General features: G+C 40.1%; 1 protein-coding gene across 15 annotated transcripts in view; it reads right to left on the bottom strand.

The window, feature by feature from the left end:
* The window catches only part of SP100 (SP100 nuclear antigen), a 121,613-nt gene that overhangs the window by 6,397 nt on the left and 88,555 nt on the right, over nt 1-26,661 (bottom strand). For 10 of the 15 annotated variants that reach the window (XM_021924085.2, XM_021924084.2, XM_021924078.2 and 7 more), the window contains 3 exons: nt 25,900-26,042; nt 24,332-24,370; nt 21,178-21,219 (listed from right to left, as the gene is read on the bottom strand). In XM_021924085.2, coding sequence (XP_021779777.2) covers nt 21,178-21,219; nt 24,332-24,370; nt 25,900-26,042 — 224 coding nt within the window. Of the gene's footprint in view, nt 1-9,977; nt 10,866-16,151; nt 17,399-21,177; nt 21,222-24,331; nt 24,371-25,899; nt 26,043-26,661 lie in introns of those variants that run through there. The other 5 variants (XM_021924088.2, XM_021924079.2, XM_021924083.2 and 2 more) reach the window with 5 other exon arrangements.

Genomic DNA, 26,661 nt, shown 5'->3' with positions numbered 1-26,661 from the left:
TTTAATTGGGTACTGCAGCCAAGGAGATAAGTGATCAGTCTGATATCTGTCTCCCTGACTCACTAAAGTTAGGGGTTTATATAGCAGAAATGTATCTACATGCAGGGAAGCAGGAATTAGGGAGTGGTAAGGAGGAGGAGTCGGTTAACAGGAAGCAGATAGTTGGTTAGGCAGTCATAAGGGGTGAGGAGTCTGGCATCTCATTGTCCAAATACAGTGATCTGGTGAGTTTCAGTCCCTTGATATTACGTGGGAGGTCTGATGGTTGGTTTCCTGAGAAAGAACTCAGATAAGACAAATGCAACTCTCTCAAGTTTCAAGACTGAGAGGGTCAATTTCTATGTTTATTCAAAATAAACTGTAAAAATCAGATTTACGGGACAATTGGGTTCATTTCAGTGCCCCTTTTCTGTTTATCAATTCCTCAGTCATGGGGAACCTGGTCATCAATCTTTCTGGCTGCTTTATGCTAATGAGGAGTGTTGTGGGTAGCTCCATACCATGGGTGACCCACATAGCCACCCAGAAATCAAAAGTTAACTGAATACTATAGATTTCTTCTGAAATATACTCTTTTTCTCTCCAGTCTCCTGCTTTCACTAAAGACAAATCACAGCAGGACCAACCTACCTGCCAAATAAGCTTCAGTCCCATATACTTGGCTTATTTACCCACACAAAGTGCAGCAAGAACCATTGTCCATATAGGCTATCTTAAACTGGCTTTGCTGGAACCTCTCACAAGGCCGTTTCAGTCAAAGCCCTGGGAAAATGACCAGTTCTTCCAACTGTGTTTTATTATAAAAGAAAACGTATTCTTTTTTTTTTTTTGAGATAAAGTCTTGCTCTGTCACCCAGGCTGGAGTGCAGTGGCGTAATCTCAGCTCACTGCAAACTCTACCTCCCAGGTTCAAGTGATCCTCCTGCCTCAGCCTCCCGAGTAGCTGGGACTACAGTCATGCACCACCATTCCTGGCTAATTTTTGTATTTTTAGTAGAGACGGGGTTTCACCATGTTGGCAGGCTGGTCTCAAACCCCTGACCTCAAGTGATCTACCTGCCTTGGCCTCCCAAAGTGCTAGGATTACAAGTGTGAGCCAACGCGCCCAGCAGAAAACAGATTCTTATTAAACATATGCAAACACATTGCCATGAATTAATAATATTCACAATTAGCTTATGAATTCTGGAGAAATTAGGCACAGAGAGAAATATGCCTCAAATTTAGTTTTCAAGAGTAATGCTCTTCTCAATTGTTAAAGGCAGCAATGTTTCAAACAAAAAAAATCCATAAGAAATTATTTCTGGCCTCCGTTTGTTCAGTGTATGCAACTAACTCCTGCTCTGCTTCATATTAGGTTAGTAAACTTTATGAACATATCAGTTTTTCAATTAGTTTCTTGGACGTTTTCTCTCTCTAATCTAATAGAACAACCTCCAAAGTCATCAGAAACCTTCATTAAAGAGTCCTTTTCATGAACTCCCCCAAAGAAGCAAACCATGGACTGTAGCTGATTATAAGTTACTTTTTGAGAAGAATCAGTGTAAAATAATAATTGTAGATGTCAAAAGTCTTAAGCAAGCCATAGTTAAAGACACAGTTGATGAGGAAATTTGATTATTTCTGTGACATATAACAATTCAACATAATAAGCATAATTATTACTGATGACATATATTAAAACATGAAAGAATTTTAGGAATCTCATACAATCCTGGAACATATATTAGCAACACATCTATATAAACATAAACCCACAGAAGTTAAACACCACCTCAGATGTGACAATGCTTTCTGCATAATCCTAATGTAACAAATAAGCCAATAAGCCTAATATATCTCTCTTGAACTTCAGGGAAACTAAGATATAAAAAAGTTAGTTTGAGGTCAAAAAGACTGAATTTAGAACTTGAAATTTTTACTCTTGGAAAGTCTGTCAAATATCAAAGTTTTAAGACATTTGATATTACAAAATAGGATCCACAGGTCACTGCAAAGTAGTCATTGATTTAGCCAAGAAGATGAAACAAAACCTTTACCCTTTTAGAGAGAGTAGACTCAGTTTCCCAAACAATGAAACCTAATAAAGACAGCATGAGGCCAACTAAATGTCTCTCTTTCCTCCTGTTTTCACCCTTTAGTTATTCAAAAGGTGAATAAAAATCTTTCATTGTCTCTCACATGAAAATTTTGTTCAAAAGAGAAAACCAAATTTCACCTTTGCATGGTGTATTATTAATATTAAAAGTCATTTTTAAAACCTTATAAACAATTTTAATTTTAATCAGTTTGATCCTAACATAAGATCTCCAGAAACATTTTACAATTTTCCATTAAAGATCAGATTAATGCTCCAAGAAAATGCTATTGTTCTGACACATGGTCCTAGACACCGGCCTCGTATCAGTGTGCTTTTGATATTAACATTTAATTTATAGAAAAACCTCGAATCTCACATGTCCGCGTCTTCCATGACAGTCCTTTGGCCTAGACAGATTGAATAGTTTTAATTTCTGGCCCAGTGTCTCATGAAAGCAGTTCATTTTGACTGTCATTTTCTCCTAGGTCTGAAGATGAGGCTTTAACTAGGGTAATGTTTAAGATACAGCAGAAGTAGGTGCCTGTTTTAGACCCAGAAGTCAAAGCGCTGTAACTTAACAGCACGAGGATTAGTTAAGAGGACATTTATGCTGCAGAAAGTCCTATCATTCTCTGTGACATGTCACAAACACTGTGATTTAGTATCCAGTAGTTATTACTGCCTATAGCACTTCAAACCATTGTATTAAAGTATTTAGGTTACTCCTTGCATGTATCTAATTGCTAGCATTCTGGTGACAGAACTGTGACCAAAAGCATAAAAAATGGGATAGGTCCTATTTTAAACTTATCAAAATAAGACAAATAACTTTTCTCTCCATCACTAAAAAATGGTAAATGTAAATATCAGTTTTGGAAATTTAGCATGAGGATAAATAATATCCTTTTATTTAGATACTATGCAACAAAACAGGGACAAAGTGAGATTAAGCACATACACAGTAATTTCTTTTTAGCTATTTTAAAAGAGCTTCAGGGCCGGACGTGGTGGCTCACGCCTGTAATCCCAGCACTTTGGAAGGCAGAGGCAGGTGGATCACATGAGGTTAGTTGTTCGATATCAGCCTGGCCAACATGATGAAACCTCGTCTCTACTAAAAATACAAAAATTAGCTGGGTGTGGTGGTGGGTGCCTATAATTCCAGCTACTCGGGTGGGTGAGGCAGGAGAATTGCTTGAACCCAGGAGGCAGAGGTTGCAGTAAGCCAAGATCGCGCCACTGCACTCCAGCCTGGGTGAAAGAGCGAGACTCCATCTCAAAAAATAAATAAATAAAAGTAAAAATAAAAGAGCACTAGCATACATTTCCATGACTGGTAATATAGTACTGACAACTAATTAGGTAACTTTCTTATCAGTTACGGTACTGACAACTGATTAGGTAACATTCACCACTAGACTCTTCAAATCAGTGAAACACTTGTGGATATTTTGTTTTCAAGTACACACATGAAAGACTCAACAGTGATAGAAGGCTTGGGATCAAAACTCACTAGTCTCACATCTTCTTTTTTTATTACTACTTAATCCAAGTGAATGTCACTTAATTTTAATAATGGTAAAGATAACTAAAGTAATTTGAGAGAAATCCCAATTAGTATAATTTCCTTAAGGATAGGCCAATATTTTGTGACATTAACACTTTGTATCTGTATCACAGTTTTTCCTCATTAAAGGAAAAGATCTGAAACCAACTCAAATTATTGATTGAATTAAATTACCTTGGAAATAAACACCATTTAAACATTTCTGTTCTCACCTACTTTTCAAATAACAAAATAAAAAATGTGCTATTACTTTTCAGAACTTATATGTCTTTTATTTATTTATTTATTTTGCTAGGAATCTTAAAGCTCTTACAGCCCTCTAGATCATTAGAAGTAAGCAAAACTATCAAATTTTAAATGGTTGATGTCCTCTACTAATTTTTGGAGGCTTGACAAAGGTAGATTGGGAAGTTTGGATAAATAGAGAAAATAATGAATTGTTGGAAATGCATAGGAAACAAAATGACTATTCATAGAACCAAATAAAAGCCTTCCATTAGAAACTAAAAAACATAAATTTTATATATGTATATATAAGTAAAAGCCAAAGGAGAACAGAAAATACATGAAAATTAGAAGCAAAAACAAATAAACAGGAAACCAACCTCCAATTTTTCTTCTACTCAGTTTACCTTGGAGGCTATAGTATTACTCAGAGCCTAAAAACATATGATGAATATTTTGTTCCTGATACACAATTAAATGTCCTTAGGTCCACCACATGTACTATATGTTTTGTACAATTGAGAAACTCACTTTAGGTATGTAACTAGCAAGTACTTTAGTGCTAGTACCATCTATGCAGAATAGCCGGTAGAATGTGAAGCAATGCAAGCATGTATGTGATATTTGGCCCCACACTACATCTGGCTTCATGCTTAATTATATTGAAAAAAGAACTGCCAAACTGCGAATGTATTTCTTTTTTTAAAAATTTATTTATTTTTCTTTTTTCTTTTTTTAATATACTTTAAGTTCTAGGGTACATGTGCACAACGTGCACGTTTGTTACATAGGTATACATGTGCCATGTTGGTTTGCTGCACTCATCAACTCGTCATTTATGTTAGGTATTTCTCCTAACGCTATCCCTTCCCCAGTCTCCCACCCCCCTACAGGCCCTGGTGTGTGATGTTCCCTGCCCTGTGTCCATGTGTTCTCACAGTCCATGTGTTCAACTCCCACCTATGAGTGAGAAGATGCGGTGTTTGGTTTTCTGTCCTTGTGATAGTTTGCTGAGAATGATGGTTTTCAGCTTCATCTGTGTCCCTGCAAAGGACATGAACTCATCCTTTTTTATGGCTGCATAGTATTCCATGGTGTATACGTGCCACATTTTCTTAATCCAGTCTATCACTGATGGACATTTGGGTTGGTTCCAAGTCTTTGCTATTGTGAATAGTGCCACAATAAACATATGTGTGCATGTGTCTTTATAGTGGCATGATTTATAATCCGTTGGGTGTATACCCAGTAATGGTATGGCTGGGTCAAATGGTATTTCTAGTTCTAGATCCTTGAGGAATTGCCACATTGTCTTCCACAATGGTTGAACTAATTTACACTCCTGCCAACAGTGTAAAAGGGTTCCTATTTCTCCCCATCCTCTCCAACATCTGTTGTTTCCTGACTTTTTAATGATCGCCATTCTAACTGGTGTGAGATGGTATCTCATTGTGGTTTTCATTTGCATTTTTCTGATGACCAGTGGTGATGAGCATTTTTTCATGTTTGTTGCCTGCATAAATGTCTTCTTTTGAGAAGTGTCTGTTCATATCCTTTGCCCACTTTTTGATGGGCTTGTTTTTTTCTTGTAAATTTGCTTAAGTTCTTTGTGGATTCTTGATATTAACCCTTTGTCAGATGGGTAGATTGCAAAGATTTTCTTCATTATGTAGGTTGCGTGTTCACTCTGATGATAGTTTCTTTTACTCTGCAGAAGCTCTTTAGTTTAATTAGATCCCATTTGTCTATTTCGGCTTTTGTTGCAATTGCTTTTGGTGTTTTAGTCATGAAGTCTTTGCCCACGCCTATGCACTGAATGGTATTGCCTAGATTTTCTTCTAGGGTTTTTATGGTGTTAGGTCTAATATTTAAGTCTCTAATCCATCTTGAATTAATTTTTGTATAAGGAGTAAGGAAGGGATCCAGTTTCAACTTTCTACATATGGTTAGCCAGTTTTCCCAGCACCATTTATTAAATAGGGAATCCTTTCCCCTATTTATTGTTTTTGTCAGGTTTGTCAAAGATCAGATAGTTGTAGATGTGTGATGTTATTTCTGAGGCCTCTGTTCTGTTCCATTGGTCTAGATGTCTGTTTTTGGTACCAGTACCATGCTGTTTTGGTTACTGTAGTCTTGTAGTATAGTTTGAAGTCAGGTAGCCTGATGCCTCTAGCTTTGTTCTTTTTGCTTAGGATTGTCGTGGCTATGTGGGCTCTTTTCTGGTTCCATATGAACTTTAAAGTAGTTTTTTCCAATTCTGTGAAGAAAGTCATTGGTAGCTTGATGGGGATAGCATTGAGTCTCTAAATTACCTTGGGCAGTATGGGCATTTTCACGATATTGATTCTTCCTATCCATGAGCATGGAATGTTCTTCCTTTTGTTTGTGTCCTCTTTTATTTTGTTGAGCAGTGGTTTGTAGTTCTCCTTGAAGAGGTCCTTTACATCCCTTGCAAGTTGGATTCCTAGTTATTTTATTCTTTTTGTAGTAATTGCGAATGGGAGTTCACTCATGATTTGTCTCTCTGTTTCTCTGTTATTGGTGTATAGGAATGCTTGTGATTTTTGCACATTGATTTTATATCCTGAGACTTTGCTGAAGTTGCTCATCAACTTAAGGAGATTTTGGGCTGAGACAATGGGATTTTCTAAATATACAATCATGTCATCTCCAAACAGAGACAATTTGACTTCCTCTTTTCCTAAATGAATGCCCTTTATTTCTTTCCCTTGCATGATTGCCCTGGCCAGAACTTCCAACACTATGTTGAAGAGGAGTGGTGACAGAGGGCATCCTTGTCTTGTGCCAGTTTTCAAAGGGAATGCTTCCAGTTTTTGACCATTCAGCATGATATTGGCTGTGGGTTTGTCATAAACAGCTCTTATTATTTTTGAGATATGTTCCATCAATACCTAGTTTATTGAGAGTTTTTGGCATGAAAGGCTGTTGAATATTGTCAAAGGCCTTTTCTGCATCTATTGAGGTAATCATGTGTTTTTTGCCTTTGGTTCTGTTTATGTGATGGATTACGTTTATTGATTTGTGTATGTTGAACCAGCCTTGAATCCCAGGGATGAAGCTGACTTGATCTTGGTAGATAAGCTTTTTGATGTGTTGCTGGATTCGGTTTGCCAGTATTTCGCTGAAGATTTCGCATCGATGTTCATCAGGGATATTGGCCTAAAATTCTCTTTTTTTTGGTTGTGTCTCTACCAGGCTTTGGTATAAGAATGATGGTAGCCTCATAAAATGAGTTAGGCAGGATTCCCTCTTTTTCTATTGATTGAAATAGTTTCAGAAAGAATAGTACCAGGTCCTCTTTGTACCTCTGGTAGAATTCAGATGTGAATCCATCTGGTTCTGGATTTTTTTGGTTGGCAGGCTATTAATTATTGCCTCAATTTCAGAACCTGTTATTGGTCTATTCAGAGATTCAACTTTTTCCTGGTTTGGAGGGTGTATGTGTACAGGAATTTATCCATTTCTTCTAGATTTTCTAGTTTATTTGCGTAGAGGCATTTATAGTATTCTCTGATGGTAGTTTGTATTTCTGTGGGGTTGGTGGTGATATCCCCTTTATCATTTTTTATTGCATCTGTTTGATTCTTCTCTCTTTTCTTCTTTACTAGTCTTGCTAGTGGTTTATCTAATTTGTTGATCTTTTCAAAAAACAAGCTCCAGGATTCATTGCTTTTTTGATGTTTTTTTTTTTGTGTGTGTGTCTCTATCTCCTTCAGTTCTGCTCTGATCTTAGTTATTTCTGGCTTTCTGCTAGCTTTTGAATATCTTTGCTCATGCTTCTCTAGTTCTTTTAATTGTGATGTTAGGGTGTTGATTTTAGATCTTTCCTCCTTTCTCTTGTGAGCATTTAGGTCTACAAATTTCCCTCTACACACTGCTTTAAATGTGTCCCAGAGATTCTGGTACGTTGTATCTTTGTTCTCATTGGTTTCAAAGAATATCTTTATTTCTGCCTTCATTTCATTATTTACCCAGTAGTCATTCAAGAGCAGGTGGTTCAGTTTCCATGTAGTTGTGCAGTTTTGAGTAGTTTATTAATACTGAGTTCTAATTTAATTGCACTGTGGTCTGAGAGACAGCTTGTTGCAATTTCTGTTCTTTTACATTTGCTGAGGAGCGTTTTACTACAAATTATGTGGTCATTTTTAGAGTAAGTGCGATGTGGTGCTGAGAAGAATGCATATTCTGTTGATTTGGGGTGTAGAGTTCTGTAGATGTCTATTAGGTTCACTTGGTGCAGAGCTGAGTTCAATTCCTGGATATCCTTGTTAACCTTCTGTCTTGTTGATTTGTCTAATATTGACAGTGTGGTGTTAAAGTCTCCCGTTATTATTGTGTGGGAGTCTCAGTCTCTTTGTATGTCTCTAAGGACTTGCTTTATGAATCTGGGTCCTCCTGTATTGTGTGCATATATTTAGGATAGCTAGCTCTTCTTGTTGAATTGATCCCTTTACCATTATGTAGTGGCCTTCTTTATCTTTTTTGGTCTTTGTTGGTTTAAAGCCTGTTTTTTCAGAGACTAAGATTGCAACCCCTGCTTTTTTTTTTTTTTTTTGCTTTCCACTTGCTTGGTAGATCTTCCTCTATCCCTTTACTTTGAGCCTATGTGTTTTTTGCATGTGAGATGGGTCTCCTGAATACAGCACACTGATGGGTCCTGACTCTTTATCCAATTTGCCAGTCTGTGTCTTTTAATTGGGATGTTTAGCCCACTCACATTTAACGTTAATATTGTTATGTTTGAATTTGATGCTATCATTATGATGTTAGCTTGTTATTTTGCCTGGTAATTGATGCAGTTTCTTCATAGCATCGATGGACTTTACCATTGGCATGTTTTTGCAGTAGCTGGTACCAGTTGTTCCTTTCCATGTTTAGTGCTTCCTTCAGGAGCTCCTGTAAGGCAGACCTGGTGGTGACAAAATCTCTAAGCATTTGCTTGTCTGTAAAGGATTTTATTTCTCCTTCCCTTTGAAGCTTAGTTTGGCTGGATATGAGATTCTGGGTTTAAAATTCTTTTCTTTAAGAATGTTGAATATTGGTCCCCACTGTCTTCTGGCTTGTAGGGTTTCTGTTGTGAGATCTGCTGTTTGTCTCATGGGCTTCCCTTTGTGGGTAACCCGACCTTTCTCTCTGGCTGCCCTTAACATTTTTTTCCTTCATTTGAACCTTGGTCAATCTGACAATTATGTGTCTTGTGGTTGCTCTTCTCGATGAGTATTTTTGTGGTGTTCTCTGTATTTCCTGAATTCGAATGTTGGCCTTTCTTGCTAGGTTAGGGAAGTTCTCCTGGATAATATCCCGAAGAGTATTTTCTAACTTGATTCCATTCTCCCCATCACTTTCAGGTACACTAATCAAATGTAGGTTTGGTCTTTTCACATAGTCCCATATTTCTTGGAGGCTTTGTTCATTTCTTTTCATTATTTTTTCTTTAATCTTGTCTTCTTGCTTTATTTCATTAATTTGATCTTCAATCACTGATATCCCTTCTTCCACTTGATTGAATCAGCTATTGAAGGTTATGCATGCATCACGAAGTTCTCATGCCATGGTTTACAGCTCCATCAGGTCATTTAATGTCTTCTCTACACTGTTTATCCAATTTATTCTAGTTAGCCATTCATCTAACTTTTTTTCAAAGTTTTTAGCTTCCTTGCATTGGGTTAGAACATGCTCCTTTAGCTTGGAGAAGTTTGTTGTTACTGACCTTCTGAAGCCTACTTCTGTCAACTCATCAAACTCATTCTCCTTCCAGTTTTGTTTCCTTGCTGGCAAGGAGCTGCAATCCTTTGGAGGAGAAGAGGCACTCTATTTTTTGGAATTTTCAGCTTTTCTGCTCTGGTTTCTCCCGATCTTTGTGGTTTTATCTACCTTTGGTCTTTGATGTTGGTGACCTACAGATGGGGTTTTGGTGTGGATGCCCTTTTTGTTGTCGGTGCTATTTTTTTTTCCGTTTGTTAGTTTTCCTTCTAATAATCAGACCCCTCAGATGCAGGTCTGTTGGAGTTTGCTGGAGGTCCACTCCAGATGCTGTTTGCCTGGGTATCACCAGCAGAGGCTACAGAACAGCAAATATTGCTGCCTGATCCTTCCTCTGGAAGATTCATCCCAGAAGGGCACCCGCCTGTTTGAGGTGTCTGTGAGCCCCTACTGGGAGGTGTTTCCCAGTCAGGCTACACAGTGATCAGGGACCTGCTTGAGGATGCTCCATTCTCAGAGCTTGAATGTCTTGCTGAGGGAACGACTGCTCTCTTCAGGGTTGTCAGACAGGGATGTTTAAGTCTGCAGAAGCTGTCTGCTGCCTTTTGTTCTACTATGCCCTGCTCCCAGAGGTGGAATCCCAGAGGCAGTAGGCCTTGCTGAGCTGCGGTGGGCTCTGCCAAGTTCGTGCTTCCATGCCTTTATTTACATTGTGAGCTGCTCAAGCCTCAGCAGTGGTGGACGCCCCTCCCCCCTCCAATCGGCAGCATTGCAGGTTGATCTCAGACTGCTGCGCAAGCACTGAGCAAGGCTCTGTGGGCATAGGTCCTGCCAAGTCAGGCACGGGAGTGTATCTCCTGTTCTGCCAGTTGCTAAGATTTTGGGAAAAACACTGTATTTGGTCAGGAGTGTGCCATTTCTCCAGTATACCGTTAACCAGACTGATAGTCTGTCACGGCTTCCCTTGGCTAGGAAAGGGAAATCCTCCAACCCCTTGTGCTTCCTGGGTGAGGTGACACCCCACCCCGCTTAAGCTCACCCTCTGTGGTCTGCACCCAGTGTCCAACCAGTCCCAATAAGATGAACCAGGTACCTCAGTTGGAAATGCAGGAATTACCTATCTTCTGCTTCAGGCTTGCTGGGAGCTTCAGACTGGAGCTGTTCCTATTTGGCCATCTTGGAGTGCCAATGTATTTCTTCACAACACTTCTTAATTTACTAATTCACCTTCATCAAGACTAAGAGCTTTAACTATGACAGTGTGAGACTCTGTTTCAAAAAAAAAAGAAGAAAAAATAGAACACTGGGGCCAAAAAGCACTAAAGGAGAACATCACACACTAAGCAGGACCAACTCTGCTTAGAATAGCAGCTTAAAAGCCTGGTTACATGGAACTCCATCCCACTTTCTCATTTAGGAATAAACTCCAGATTCCAAAGAATATTGGGGAAAACAGTATTATGAAAGAATATCAGTTTATCAAAATCTAATTTACCATGACTATATTGACACACACACAATCACCAAAACACAATGATCCATCTGCTGCCACAACAAACAAGCCCCAAGACTGTCCCAACTAAAGTAGTCAGGGTGTTTTCCTCTCTGCATTGATTGGGCTTTTTCAAGCTGCAAACAGAAATTCCTTTGGAATTTCCCAAATCAAAAGGAGCCAATCCCACTCTCTGGTACCTGCAATGAACACTCAGTTGCTGGAACACACACACAATTACAAACAAGCCATCAAGAAAGTCCATATCAAAACAGTCAGGATGCTTCCCTTTCTCAGTCATTTGGGATTTTTCAACCTGCAAATGGAAATTCCTTTAAAATGTTCCCCAGTAGAGAAGAGCAGATATTGCTGTCTGGGCCCACAAAGGACACTCATCTATCCAGATGCAGATGTAGAATTTCAAAGGCTATACTTCCTAGGCAATCAGGAATGTGGTTTGGGCACATAGCAGCAGGGCCAGAGAGAATCCAAAACTCACCTCCAGTCAAAACTGGGTGGGCAGCTGCTTAGGAGGGCCTCTGAGACTTGTGGCCCATGGCAGCCAAGCCACAAACAACATGTTTACTGTCAGGAAACCAAAATCTGTTGTTGAAACACCCTGATCCAGGTCCAGCTGCTCGCTGCACAGAAAGCCAATCACTGAGACAACAAGTATTGCCAAGGAAGAAGGCTTTAATCAGGTGCTGCAGCTGAGGAGATGGGAGATCAGTCTCATATCCATCTCTGTAACTGACTAAAATTAGGGGTTTATAGGGAAGAAATATAACTACATGCAGCAAAGCAGGAATTAGGGGTAAAGAAGAGGAGTATGTCAACAAGAAGCAGGTAGTCAGTTAGGCAGCCATTGGGGGTGAGTTATCTGGGTTGCATTGTCCGGATGTGGTGACCTGGTGTATTTCAGTTCCTTGATGCAGTTTGAGAGGCCTGATAGTTGGTTTCCTGAGAAAGGACCTCAGATAAGACAAATGAAACTTTCTGAGGTTTCAAAACGGGGGGGGTCAAGTTTCACGTTTATTCAAAAGAAACTATAAACATCAGTTCTATAGGACAATTGGGTAAGTTTCAAGTATGGCTGACCCCCTTTTCTCTGCATCCACATGGCAAGCAGAGAAAGGATAGTGAAAACCTACAGGCCACTTTTGACAGTTTAATTTAAAAGTAAACAGGCTTCCAAATGAACCTACCTTGGGAAGGTCTTGTGATTCATGGTGAAATCCTGTTCCTGAATCTCATGATGAGATCCTCAAGTTGTTGACACACTGATTAATGCATACCCCACTGACCCTGAAAAGGGTGTGGACTTATTTCTGAATCATAAAATTTTACTGATTGTCTTGTATGAAGACATTTGAGCCTGTATGTTGCAATCTGTATCCAACGATTGTAACCTCTCTATTGTATCCTTCAATGAGAAAGGACAATTCTGGTGTGAGGAGTCCCTCTTCCTTCTCCTGACTCTACCTATAAAATCATTCCAACTTGTAACAGACTCTGGAACACTCTCAACTTTGTTGGTGTGTTTTCTTGGATTGATCCTCACATTTGGCTTTCAATAAACCATTTTCAAATTCTTCCTTTCTCAACAGGCTTAATTTTGGTCAACATTCTAGTGTAGTTGGCAGAATTTGGAGTGACCTCCCTGGACCACATAGAGTGGCTTCCAACCTTTGTGCAGGTACTGGTAATGAACACATAACACATTGTGTTCCTGAACTTGGATGCCCTGGCTGGGTGTTGCAGACGAGTTCCTCCCAAAATAAATGAACTTCTCATCGTGGTGGAAGTTCTGGTTTTTTGAAGCTGGTTTTCTCCTTGACTAGACAGGAGTTTTTGTTGAATCCTAGGGTAGCATAAAATAGGAGCTCTGTGAATTGTTTCTCTCAAGGTTTTGAATGGGACAACCTTTCCTTAGCTTTCTCCTTTTTGAGTGCATGAGGGAGGGCACTCTTGCTCTGAAGTTAAGAAACCTTCTCTGTCTACAACCAAGTGATTTTTAGGAAACCCAAAACAGCAGAGGTGTCAGGGCATACCCCCACAACATGGAGCAGTCTCATAGGAAAATCCCTACACTGTTAACTTTTTGCTCAGCTGGCAGGCTTCATAAAAACTGATTATCTCTTGCCCATGAATACCCTGAAACTTCTTTGGAGGTGACTTTGGAATCAGAGACATGTAAGAGAATCTTTTCAGCCTATTGAGTGAAATTTTGGGGAACAAAAATTCAAAACCACCACACTTGATCCACTATATTACTTGTTTCATTCAAAACAACCAAGATGGGAAACAGCACCAGCTGATTTGATATGCAACACTTAGGGTCCTTCTTCTTGCAAATACTTAGATAAGTGGACCCATGTAACCCAGGATGGTCATAAGCAGCACTGGCCAAAATGGGGATCTTTTGAAAATGCCTAAGCTGATGTATTGCCATGCACAATTGGAAAAAGCTGGTTTTAGAACCAGACAAATTGACTTACTTCCAATAGCAGTGAGATGCTCCTAAAAGAAATCCTGGGGGAAAAAATGGCCTTCATTGAAGAGATAAGCAAAAGGCTATCTCACACTATTTCTGATTTGAAAAAGACTTCAAAAGCTTTCTCCCTTTCATTCCAATTGCTTCTCCTCCTTCTACCCCTGTGCCTTCATATTCTTTCTTAAATGAATTTATTCCTTTCTACTTGTCGTCTTGGCTCCCATCTGTCTCTTAGGTAGAGATTTTTGCAATGTCACAATACACACATTTCCTTCTCTCAAAAGGGGGAAAACATATTTACATTTGGAACAGAAGGAGCAAACAGAACAACTAAAGAATGAAAATGAAACAATTAAAATGATCACAATTATCACCAACATTTTTTTCTGACCCAAGACTGACGAATGACACTGATGAGTTATTGCAAGTTTTGCTGGATCATTTATGTTCCCAATCTCCTGCTGACATTGGTAAAACGTATTCAACCACCCCCATTAAAGTGGAAGTAAACCCAATTAAACCCTTTATCTGGTATCAGATAATACTCTTTAAATGCCCTGCTGGACTTCACAGTCCCTTGGAGATGTAAAACTTCATTAGCTTTATGGAAGGATTACATTCTTTCTCTGTGCTTTAACATATAAATTTGCTACACTCAGTAAGGGCTTCGGTCATGCAGGACAGATAACTTTAACTTGTACCATTTTGAAAGGCACAATGTAATTCAACTCTCCTTTTAAACTAGTGAAATTTACCTGATTCATGACCAGAATTTTAAAAGCAGAGCTATAAAATCTCTATGTAGTACCAGATTGACTTATAAATACATTAATGCTCAGGAATTAGTAGTCCCAAATATCTAAGTTCACATGACTTGAATAAATCTTTTGATAAGTATGACTGATTAAATATTTTTGCTTTAATAAAAACAACTATCTTCTGAGTTATCAGCAAAATACTCATATATTTAACTTTAAGGTTCTTTCTTAAGTGAACATCTGATATTCACAGGCTATAAAATTGGTTGACAGGAAAATAACTTGAAATGATGACTAGCTTTGTCTAATATATCAGTTTTCATAAGTAATCTAGGTAAACTGTTAAAAATAAATAAAGTAAATGTAAATGGGATAAACATATATAAACTTTTAATGTAATTTAAAATCTTAAAGTTTTGCTAAATTAAACTCAAAAATAGATGCTCATTAAACATCTAGGTCAATTCCAATTAAGATAAAAAATGTTTTTGTTGTGAGAAAATGTTTCTAAAAATTATAAAAGAGTTCTCATTTGTAAGATACAGTCATGTGACAGACAATTCAAGATTTCTTGTTTCCTAGGTTTTCAATAAAATTTAAAGTTACTGAAAGTTTAAACATTCTAATTAATATATATAATTCTACATTTAAAATGTGTCAAAAAAGTAAGATGTGTTTTTAATGACAGAAAATTGTAAGAAGGCATAAAAATATGTTCTTTCTGAGAAAAAGTAATTGTGTTTAATTCAGAGGTTATTTAAGGTTGTTTTAAAGTAAGGAGCAATATAGAAAGGAACCAGTAAGAAGGAGAGAGAAAAGTGAAAAAAGTTATGAATATTTTTGGTAAGATAGGTTAAAAGAGAATAATTTTACATGAGAAAAAAGTCTTGTATAGTAAATTTTTTGTTCTAAAGTAAAATGTCTAGTTATTTAAGAAAGTACAGACAAAAGCAAAAAGTCCAAGCATTTCATAAACAGTCTAAGTCATAATAAGGTTTGTGAAAAGAAACCCTATGAAATAAATTTTGTATATGATCAAGTTAGCTACAATGAAAAGGAAATTATAAGTCTTTCTAAAGATTGAGATTTGATATTAAAACTACACTGATAAAAACCAAAAAATTTGGTCCCCTATGTTAGAACAAGATTTGCTTAAAATATTGCTTTGCTTTCAATAAAATTAAAAGAGGTACTGATTTTTAATTCTAAAATCTCTTTCTTTTTAAAAGTTTTTTTTTTTTTTTGAGATGGAGTCTCACTCTGTTGCCCAGGCTAGAGTACAGTGGTGCAGTCTTGGCTCACCGTAACCTCTGCCTTCTGGGCTCAAGCGATTCTCCTGCTTCATCCTCCCGAGTATCTGAGACTACGGGCACATGCCACCATGCCTGGTTAATTTTTTGTGTATTTTTAGTAGAGAGAGTTTCACCATGTTGACCAGACTAGTCTCAAATTTCTGACTTCAGGTGATCCGCCTGCCTTGGCCTCCCACAGTGCTGGGATTACAGGTGTTAGCCACCGCGCCTGGCCCAAAACTTATTTTTATTAAGATAATTCCTGTATTGTCTTTACTACGTTTTTGAGTACTCAAGAAAACATTCTTATGGCAATGGTTATTTGCATAAATTCAATAATAATCTGTTTCTTTTGTAACAGGACAGATTGGAAACACTGATTATTTTACCAAGGCTTTGACTAGAGTGTCGTATTTTCAAGTATGACAACATTGTTTTGAGGGATTGAGATTGGCTTTGTAGAACCAATAGACATGGAAGAAGACCGACCTGGTACCTTGTCTACACAGTTCCCTCACAGAGTTTTTAAAAAAATTTTATTTACTTAGAAGCATTCAGAATGTCAACAAAACAGCTGCAACTGTTTTTTTTTGTTTGTTTTTTGTTTTTGCAATTACAGAGTGGTATTCAGTTAACAGAACAGCAATTATTTTATATAAGCTGCATCAGAGACAACTGAAGATGAAAAAACTACCATCCTCATATAAAACTAATTTGTGCTGTGCACTAACAAGAATCTGCTTTAAATTTCCATGCCAATTTACAGCCCCCATACTGTATCAGGCAAGGTTAGCGGCTATTGAAAATACCACCAGGACAGGGCTATCTAAAGATACATTCGGTAGTGGTTAACTATACAAAAAAAGACAGCGTACAGTTTAAAAACAAATGTTACACAGTCTTGCATTTAAGTTTTTTTCTTTAAAGGGAGTGAGTTGTGTACAGGTGGCTTAAATGCTTTGTAGATAAGAAAAAAATTGCGCTAGAACCAACTTATTCATCATCATCTTCTTCTTCATCTTCATCTTCTTCCTCTTCCTTCTTTTTCTTGCTTTTCTCAGCCTTGACAACTCCGTTTTTTGCTGAATTAGGCTTTCCTTTAGCTCGATATGCAGCAATATCCTTTTTGTATTTTTCCTTCAGCTTCGCAGCCACCTTTTTATAAAACTGCTTGTCAGCTACAGCAGTGTTATTCCACATCTCTGCTAGTTTCTTCACAACATCATCAATGGACAGGCCAGGATGTTCTCCTTTGATTTTTGGGCGATTCTTAGAGCAGAACACGAAAAAGGCCAAAGGAGGACGCCTGGGTGCACTGGGATCCTTGAACTTTTTTTTCTCCCCTTTAGGAGGGATACAGGTTTTCATTTCTCTTTCATAACCAGCCTTGTCCGCCTTTGCCATATCTTCAAATTTTCCTCTCTCTTTAGCAAAAATGGTCTTCCACATCTCTGAGCACTTCTTAACAAATTCTGAGAAGTCGACTGAAGCATCTGGGTTCTTCTTCTCATGCTCCTCCTGACAAGTTTGCACAAAAAATGCATATGATGACATTTCGCTTCTCAGCTTCTTAGGATCTCCTTTGCCCATGTTTAGTTATTTTTCCTCAGCAAGGTACAGAGTCGCCCAGTGCCTGTACAGCTCTCACTTACCCCAGCACTGTCTCTATGGAGCTCAATGTACTGCAATCCCTTGTAGGTGTTTTGACCTCGTGTTAAGTAATGTCCCTTCCTGACACGCCCAGAAACTTTGAGGTATTTGGAGGACTTCAAGAAAGGAGGAATTTACCAAATTATTACAAGTAGTAGAGGCACGATTTGATGATAAATCCTTGACTTGGCTTTCTATCCTGAAGAAGCTTTTAAAAGTTTAATCTAGGCTGGGTGCGGTGGCTCACACCTGTAATCCTAGCACTTTGGGAGGCTGAGGCGGTTGGATCATGAGGTCAGGAGAATGAGACCATCCTGGCTAACACGGTGAAACCCCGTCTCTACTAAAACTACAAAAAAAATTAGCTAGGAGTGGTGGCGGGTGCCTGTAGTCCCAGCTACTCAGGAGGCTGAGGCAGGAGAATGGCGTGAACCCAGGACGCGGAGCTTGCAGTGAGCAAAGATTGTGCCACTGCACTCCAGCCTGGGTGATGGAGCACGACTCCATCTCAAAAAAAAAAAAAAAAAAGTCTAATCTAAAATGTCTAATAAAAAAAGGAACCTATATGGACAATCACTATTCCTGTTGCCTTTTACATAAATAATCAGGTCAAACACAACAAGGCTAAAACTCATATTGCAAATAAAATTGACCTATGATTTTTCTTTGGCAGAAAAGGGAGATTGAAGAGAGAAAAATTATCTTTCAGAAGAAAATTATAGCGTAGTTGTTACTAGATTCTAGTCCGGACCATTGTTTTTGAGTTTCAAAAATTACTATTTACTTGCAATTTGGACTTAATCATTTCCTGGCTATAGTAAGTCTCTAAAGCAGAACCTGAATTTAATTTTCTTTCTTAGTTGGCTCCCTAATGGAATAGGGTTTTTCCCCCCCACTCTAGTATACAAATTCTCTTTTTGATTTTAATTTTTGTGTGCATTATATTTCTACTATTCAAATTATTGATGCTATGAATCTCTCATTGTTTTACTTCTTCCAAGAAAAGTAAAATTATGAAATTCTGAAGACTAGAGATGATTCAGCAAGCAACAGCAACTATAAGTTGATGACTTGTTCATTTGGTTACTCTTAGGACTAATTTCTTTATTCTATTGCGGTTTTCAAGTTGTTGTGATTATAATATTAGGTTGGTGCAAAAAAGTAATTGCAGTTTTCACCATTACTTCTGGTGGTAAAAACTGCAACTTCTTTTTTTGTGCCAACCCAATAATAAACATAGTTTATTTTCTTGGCTATTAAGTCACTCATCATTTGCATTTCTGCTTGCTTTAGGTCAATGACTAAGGCCAAAATACTGATTTCCCAGTGAGATGATTTATCATTCGGGAGAATAGCATGTAGCCTTGTGTTATGACCTACCTCATGTTGTCAGCAAACTGGCCTGGCTGCAGTAACAAGGTTTTTTTCCTCCACCAAGGGACATGACTCCCTGGAATAAGCCTTCCCATTGACAAGGAATGAAGAACATCTATCCCCCTAACCAGATTGATCAGCAGTGCTTCCATGGGAAGATTTTTTTTTTTTAATCAAAAGGGGAATGTGATAATCTACAGGTCACATTTGGCAGTTTAGTTTAAAAGTAAACAGGCTCTCCAATTAACCCACCTTAGGAAGGTCTTGTGATTCATGGTGAAATCTTGTCCCTGAATCTTATCATGAGTCTCTCAAACTGTTGACACAGTGATTAATGCATAACCCAGTGACGCTGAAAAGGACACTGACTTATTTCTGAATCTTAGAGTTTTACTGATGGTCTTACATGGAGACATTTAAGCCTGTATGTTGCGATCTATATCCAATAATTGTAACTTCTGTATTGTACCCTTCAATGAGAAAGGAAAGCTCTGGTGTGAGGAGTCCCTCTCCCTTCTCCTAACCTCTTCTACAAAACAGGGGTTTCCAGCTGCTGGGGTAAGGACCCGTGCCAATCCATGGCCTTTAAGGAAATGGGCCACGCAGCAGAAGGTTAGGGGTGGGTGAGTGAGTGATGCTTCATCTGTATTTACAGCAGCTCCCCATTGCTCGCATTGCTGCCTGAGCTCCGCCTCCTGTCAGATCAGCAGCAGCATTAAATTCTCATAGGAGCACAAACCCTATCGTAAACTCCACATGCAAGGGATCTAGGTTGCGTGCTTCTTTTGAGAATCTAATGCCTGATGATCTGTCCCTGTCTCCCATCACCCCTAGATGGGAACGTTTAGTTGCAGAAAAACAAGCTCAGGGCTCCCACTGATTCTACTTGATGGTGAGTTGTATAATTATTTCATTATTTCATTATCTATTACAATGTGATAATAGAAATAAAGGGCAGGATAAATTTAATATGCTTGAAACATCCCCAAATCACCTTGCCCCCGACCCCATCCTGGTCCGTGGAAAAACTGTCTTCCACGAAACTGGTCCCTGGCACCAAAAAGTTTGGGGACCTCTGCTATAAAAGCATTTCAACTTGTGACTGGTGTGGTGGCTCACGCCTGTAATGCCAGCACCTTGGGAGGCTGAGGCAGGCAGATCATGAGGTCAGGAGTTCACAACCAGCCTGGCTAGCATGGTGAAATGCTGTCTCTACTAAAAATATAGAAAATTAGCCAGGCATGGTGGCACACACCTGTAGTCCCAGCTACTTGGGAGGCTGAGGCAGGAGGATTGCCTGAACCCAGCAGGTGGAGGTTGCAGTAAGCCAAGATTGTGCCACTGGACTCCAGCCTGGGCAATGGAGCGAGACTCCATCTAAAAAAAAAAGGGGGTTTCAATTTGTAAAAAACTCCAAACACTCCCAACTTTGTTGGTGTGTTTTATTGAGTCACTCCTCACATTTGGCTTTCAATAAATCATTACCAAATTATTTCTTCCTGGCCAGCACTGTGGCTCATGCCTGTAATCCTAGCACTTTGGGAGGCTGAGAGGATCACTTGGGTTGGGAGCTGGGAGGTTCACTTGAGCTCAGGAGTTCAAGACAAGCCTGGGCAACATAGTGAGACCCTGGCTCTACAACAAATTAAAAAAATTAGCCGATGTGGTGGCATGCACCTATAGTCCTGACTATTTGTGAAGCTGAGGTGGGAGGATCACTTAAGCCCAGCAGGTTGAGGCTGCAGTGAGCTGTGATTGTGTCACTGCATTCCAGCCTGGGTGACACAGCAAGATCTTGTCTCAAAGAAATTTATTTATTCCTAAACAGCCTTGATTTTGGTTGATAATGGAGCCTGTGGAATCAGGTTTTTACATCATTGAGCACCAGTCAAGAAATGAGAGTAAGCATGCCTCATCATTTGCCAAGTGGTGATGGTTTTTGTGCTAACCAGCTCAGCACACTGAGCCTAAACCTCCCTCAAGACGGGCAATAGGGGCTTCATAAGAGACTCACTTTTCCTGTGTGTGTTCCTCTGCAGAACTAATGACAGAGTCCACACCACGAACTCGCCAGCTTGGCTCAGCCTGTTCCTTCTGGCTGAGTGAGCTCTGTCTGCACCTTGGAATGGATATTCGGGATTTTCCTGTCCATTCATGCCACCTACTTGAAAATGCTTTTATTTTCTGACATTCGATCCTTCTCCCTAATCAGCAGGCCAGCCCTGCCCATTACTACTTCAAGTTCTTGTCTCTGGAGATCTCGGTGATCTAGAGTTCAGTCTCCCGTACTCACTTTCTAAGGGAAATGAGGAAATTTGAAGATTTCTACTGAAAAAAAAGGATGCTTTTGCACTGAGATGCCCAATCCCAGACCCAGGTACCTGGCTTGCATCTGCTCATCACACACAGCAACATACTCCAACTGAGACTGAGCATGATTCGGGGAAAGGCAGTCATGACATAGTGTGCCTGGAGAAAGGCCTGACTTATTTTGGGGTCATAGTTGGAAATTTATACTTACACAAGGGTCAACTAAGGTATTGTTGTGAGACTCCAGTATTCTCTGTTGAAAAAAACAGAAAGATTGGTATAATATTGAGTGTGATTTTTCATTAACCCCACATTCGAACAGACTTCTTTATTTTTAAGGGATTCATACCACAGCCCTTCTTTTGCTTCATGTCTGCTTTTATGGGCCTGCACATCTAACTGAAGAATAAAAAAGCACTAAATTGTGTGTCAGTGACAGTTTGGTCCAATGCAAGTGCCATTTCCTGGCTCTCACACCCCAGGCAGGCCTTCATGAAGCCATTCAGGGAGACTGAGCTGGAGCAACTCTGTTGGTCCTCCTACTTCAAGGGGCCTGCAGGCATGTGTGTCTACATTTGGAAGTGTCCAGGTGCAGTGGCTCACGCCTGTAATCCCAGCATTTTGGGAGGCTGAGGAGGGCAGATCACAAGGTCAAGAGATCGAGTCCATCCTGGCCAACATGGTGAAACCCCGTCTCTACTAAAAATACAAAAATTAGCTGGGTGTGGTGGTGCACGCCAGTAGTCCCCGCTACTTGGGAGGCTGAGGGAGGAGAATCGAGAGGAGAATCGCTTGAATCCAGGAGGCAGAAGTTGCAATGAGCTGAGATTGCACCACTGCACTCTAGTCTGGTGACAGAGCTAGACTCTGTTAAAAAAAAAAAAAAAAGAAAAAAAGAAAAAAAGGAAGTGTCATTCCATCCAGAGAGGCTGCAAAGAGAATCAGCTGACTCTTCCTCCACAGCTCCCAGTGATCACAGGGCCCAGAGTCCTGGACGCCATGCAGGTGTCCCAGGAAGAACTCCACCCTTTTCTGCAGCTCTCCAGGAACACATCTTTGAAGACAAAATGCCTCCAAGATCCCCAGTACTGTAGCTCTTCTCCTGAAGGTAAGCACCTCTCCACTTTCTCCTGAATCTTGAGAGCTTGCTTTGACCTAGGGTATCTGTGGAATGAAACAATGCCTGCTTCAGCTTTTACCTGTAGCTCAGGGCAGAGAGGCCTTAGACAAACCACTCAGTGTGATCAAAGGCACAATGATAGAAGAGGTGGCCATATTACCACCTGCCAGAAGCAATCTAGGCCTTTTGGCTAAGGTTAAGTATAGTATCTTAGTAGCCTAGAATCTCCCACTCCATCCCATTAGTTATTCACGCAGGTAAGACAATGAAGTTGACAGAATCCTTCAGGTTCATCCTTTTGGCCTCCTTTGTTTTGCATTATTTCATTGGTCAAGGCCTATCACCTGGAGCTCTGCAGTGGTTCCACAGTTGTTTGTTGAATGGATACATAAGTGCATGAACAAATGAACACAATTGTCACTTGGGACAAGAGATTTCTCCCTCTTCCACAGCCAGTAAATGATTAGCTTGGACTTTTACGTCTTATTATCCTGGAGTATCTCAGCTATCGCCAGCAGGTTTAACAAAAAACTTATCAGCAGGAAAGCTGGCAACAGTAGCACTTACCACATGGTGCTGAGAGTGACACAAGTGTTAGAAACAAAGGGGAGAGGAAGGAAGATAGACCCTCCGGGGGGACCCTCTGAGAACTGAGGCAATTGCACCTCTAGAGCTGCGGGCCCTCAGGGAATGGAGAGAGGGTGCCTGTGATGAAGGCATGGGAGATGGCCAACTCAATGGATTAGCCCAGACTGCATCAGCCTTGACTGTCTGACAGCTGGCAGACATGTTTGGTTTTAATAATTATATCAAATAATGTCTCTTTCTCCAGAAAACCCAGTGGATACAGAGCCTAGTCACCGAGTCTCTAGTCATAAAGCCAGTGGAACAGGTAGCCCCAGGAGCCAGCTTTGTGAAGATTGTGACTTCCTGGTATGGCAGAAATATCCAAGGTCACCCATGTCAGAGCTTATGAAAATCGAAGTTCTTCCATCTCCTTCCTTCGCCAGGTTCTCTCTTATACCCAGCCTTGGAGAGGCCATGGAAGGCATCAGTGATCTCATCATTTTTCCTTAGAATACACATAGCATGAAGACCACTGGTCTGTGAACTGCACATACTACCTCCATGGAGGGAGAATTCACCTTCACAGATGGAAGTGAGGTCTGTGCAGCCCCTTTGCTGGGGCCAATGGGCGTCTCCACAACGGAGAAGATTTTCCAGGTCAGCAGCCTCACAGGGCACTCTGCCTCCCACTCAGAAATTTTCACCTGAAGAACTGCGTGTGTGTGTGTGTGTGTGTGTTTGTGTGTGTGTGTGTTTGTGTGTGTGTGTTTGTGTGTGTGTGTGTGTGTGTGTGTGTGTGTGTGGTGGAAGTAAAAGATAAAAGAAGAGAATGTTTTTTGTTGTTTGCTTCCCTGGGTGACATATGGCTATATATGCATTTTAGGGGGAATTTTCCATTAGATCATGTGTAGTGACCATGGAATGTTTCTAGGGGAACTTTTGCTTCATATTTATTTCTAAAATATGGAATCCAGAAAACCCAGTGAAAAACAACCAGCGTTTGTGTTGAGGTTGCAAAGGCACATTGTTTTGTGCATTTCAAACTCATGCTTATTCTTCCAATGCCAGCCTTATCTTTTATATTTAAAGAAAGTATGGCGCTGGGCATGGTGGCTCATACCTGTAATCCCAGCACTTTGGGAGGCTGAGGAGGGCAAATCACATGAGGTCAGGAGTTTGAGACAAACCTGGCCAACATGGTGGAACCCCATCTCTACTAAAAATCCAAAAAAATAGCCGGGCGTCATGCCACATGCCTGTAGTCCCAGCTACTGGGGAGGCTGAGGCACAAGAATTGCTGGAACCAGGGAGGTGAAGGTTGCAGTGAGCCTAGATCGCACCACTGCACTCCAGCCTGGGTGACAGAACGAGACTCTCTCTCTTAAAAAAAAAGAAAAAGTATGGCATTTAGCTCCTTTACTAAAAAACACATACAGTTCAGTTCTGTCTCTTAATCTATTTCTGAGGTTTGTTTCTACCTCTATCTCAAATGCTTTGATGCTCAAATGAGCCCTGGACTTATACATTGAATAATGTTTGAAAGCAGCAACTGTGAAAGCATCGTATTATAAAATCAAAATTTACAATGATGGGTCAATTTAAAGATTGCAAGGCGACAGAGATAGAAAATCAACAACATAATAGACGAGACATTGGCAGAAGGTCACTTGATCATCACCTTTTTTCTTGTGCTTGATGGTTCTGGCAGAAATTCTTTCTAAAAAAGAAAAGAGAGGAATGATTTGATGGGTTCTTGCTTTTATTTTGTGAGCTTAGTGTTTCTGACTGCCTTCCAAATACTCCTACCTGGATATCGCACTATTAACTCAAATTCAAGGTGTTTTCATGGAAATTACTTTTCATGATTCTCCAGGGATTAAAGGAAGCATTTCAATGCCCTGCTCTGGCCTCATGACTTCTACAATGAGTCCAGAGAATGCAGCCACCTCATCACTCCCAATTTCTTGACATACTGTGGAACAGATTTGCGTGCTGTCCTTTCTCTGTAGGTAGAATGCCCCATTCTACATTTTTGCTAGTTGTTTGTCTTTTTAGGCCTACCTCAGTGCAAGAGTTCCACAAAATGGTCCTCAAACTCAAAACCAGAAATGACTTTCTCTTCTCCGAACTATTGTACCTCTTCCTGCAGGTGTCTCTTGTGAGAACACTGACACCCTGTCCAGGCCTGTAATTATGAAAGCACAGCCTTCCTTCTGGGAAGGGGCTCACACTTTGTATACCGTCCATAGCTTTAGATGTGGCTCAATAAGTATTTGCTGAGCAAAGATCTTTTACTTTGTATATTAGTTATTTATTTATTTTTAGAGATGGGGTCTTACTATGTTGCTCAGGCTGGAGTGCAGTGCAGTGCCTACTCACAGCCACAATCCTACTACTGATCAGCAGGGAAGTATTGACCTGCTCTGTTTCCAACCTGGACTGTTTCACACCTCCTCAGGCACTCTGGTGATCCCCTATGTTGATGCTGAACTTAGCATGGACACCTGACTGGCATAGTACACTACAGCCCAGAACCCCTGGGCTCAAGTGATTCTCCTGCCTCTGTCTTCTGAGTAAGTGGGACTACAGACATATGCCACTGTGCCTGGCAGATCTTTTTTTTTAATTGTCAGAGTGGCATGAGGAAGGACTGTCTGTGGGTGTGCAACAGAAAGCACTGCATTTGGAGTTGAAAGACACATGTTCATCTGCAGCAAAGACCCTGTCCCTGCTTTGTGACATCAAGGGGTTGATACGAGAAGCAATGTTACTTTGAAATGCAATTTATTTCTATTCTCTTATAAGAATAAGTTTGAGGTGGCCTATCCAAAGAAATCTTGTTGAAATGTTTTGTAATCCAGGAACTACATACATATATGTATATATGTTAAATATATGTGTGTATGTGTATTTAACATTTACCTCCCCCCCAAATTTAAGACCTCTACTCCAACTTAAGTTACTTTCATGTGACCAAATTCCACAGTTTATTAGTGGCAGAGTCAAGGCCACAATTTACTGTCCAACCTTCAAAAGGGTAAGAAATAAAGTACTTAGAGGATTACGCTGTAATATAAGCCAGCCAACGTAATGTTCAGGTGAGAATGTTAGTAATAACGTATGCATTGAGACCTTGGAAGAGGAAGTCATGATGAATTTCTGGACACCGAGAAATTCTGCTAAAGCTTGGTGTTAGTGAAGCGTGACAGCTAAATCCTTGATTTCAGCCATTTGTCACTAGAATACCTCCATCAGGAACTTCAGGGTGTATCCACCGCAGCGTATACTTAGCTTCCAGTTTTTGGATGCTTCGCGGCCTCCTTCAATTTCGAATTCCCTGGGAGTGAACCACCTTTTATCCTCACTCTGTATACACTTCTTTGAGATTCCTGTAAGACCAAGGCAAGGTGAGCTCCCCAACTGTGAAAACACCGGAACTTGGCCCCCGCCATGCTGGGGTCTGGAGCCTCCCACTTGGGCTCAGGATCGTAGCAGTAGAGTCTGAATTTTCCTGTCAGACATCAGGGGTGTCATACCCAGCCTGAAGGAACAGAGATGAAGGGGAGTCTCTTTCGTGTGTGTACACTTCTTTGACCTTCATGCAATGAGAAGAAATAATTACTACCAACATTTACCTTTTCAACGTATTTTGCTATACTCCAAAGGTCGGAGGTGGGTGCAAAGGATGGCCCCAAAGAATGAACAGAATTCCTTCTCCTCCCTCCTCTGAGACCTGATATAGAGTCAGCCTGAATTTCAGAGGTGGATGAAGGCACAAAGCCCTCTGCCATGCTCTTGGGTCCCCAGGTGGCCCTGGGGAAGCTGTTACTACAGCCACGTCTGCCTTGTCTTGTACCATGTTGTGCAACCAGCAAATGACAATTATGTTTCACATTTTGAACTCATGGCTATTTTGTATTAAAAGTAATTATGGAAATGTTATATAGTGGGAGAAGTTAAATTACCCTTAGGCAACATAGTCATGGGGCAAACATTTATATTTGTTGG

Source organism: Papio anubis, chromosome 10 (assembly GCF_008728515.1).
Source record: "Papio anubis isolate 15944 chromosome 10, Panubis1.0, whole genome shotgun sequence".
NCBI lineage: Eukaryota > Metazoa > Chordata > Mammalia > Primates > Cercopithecidae > Papio > Papio anubis.
This window is presented reverse-complemented; position numbering and strand designations above follow the sequence as displayed.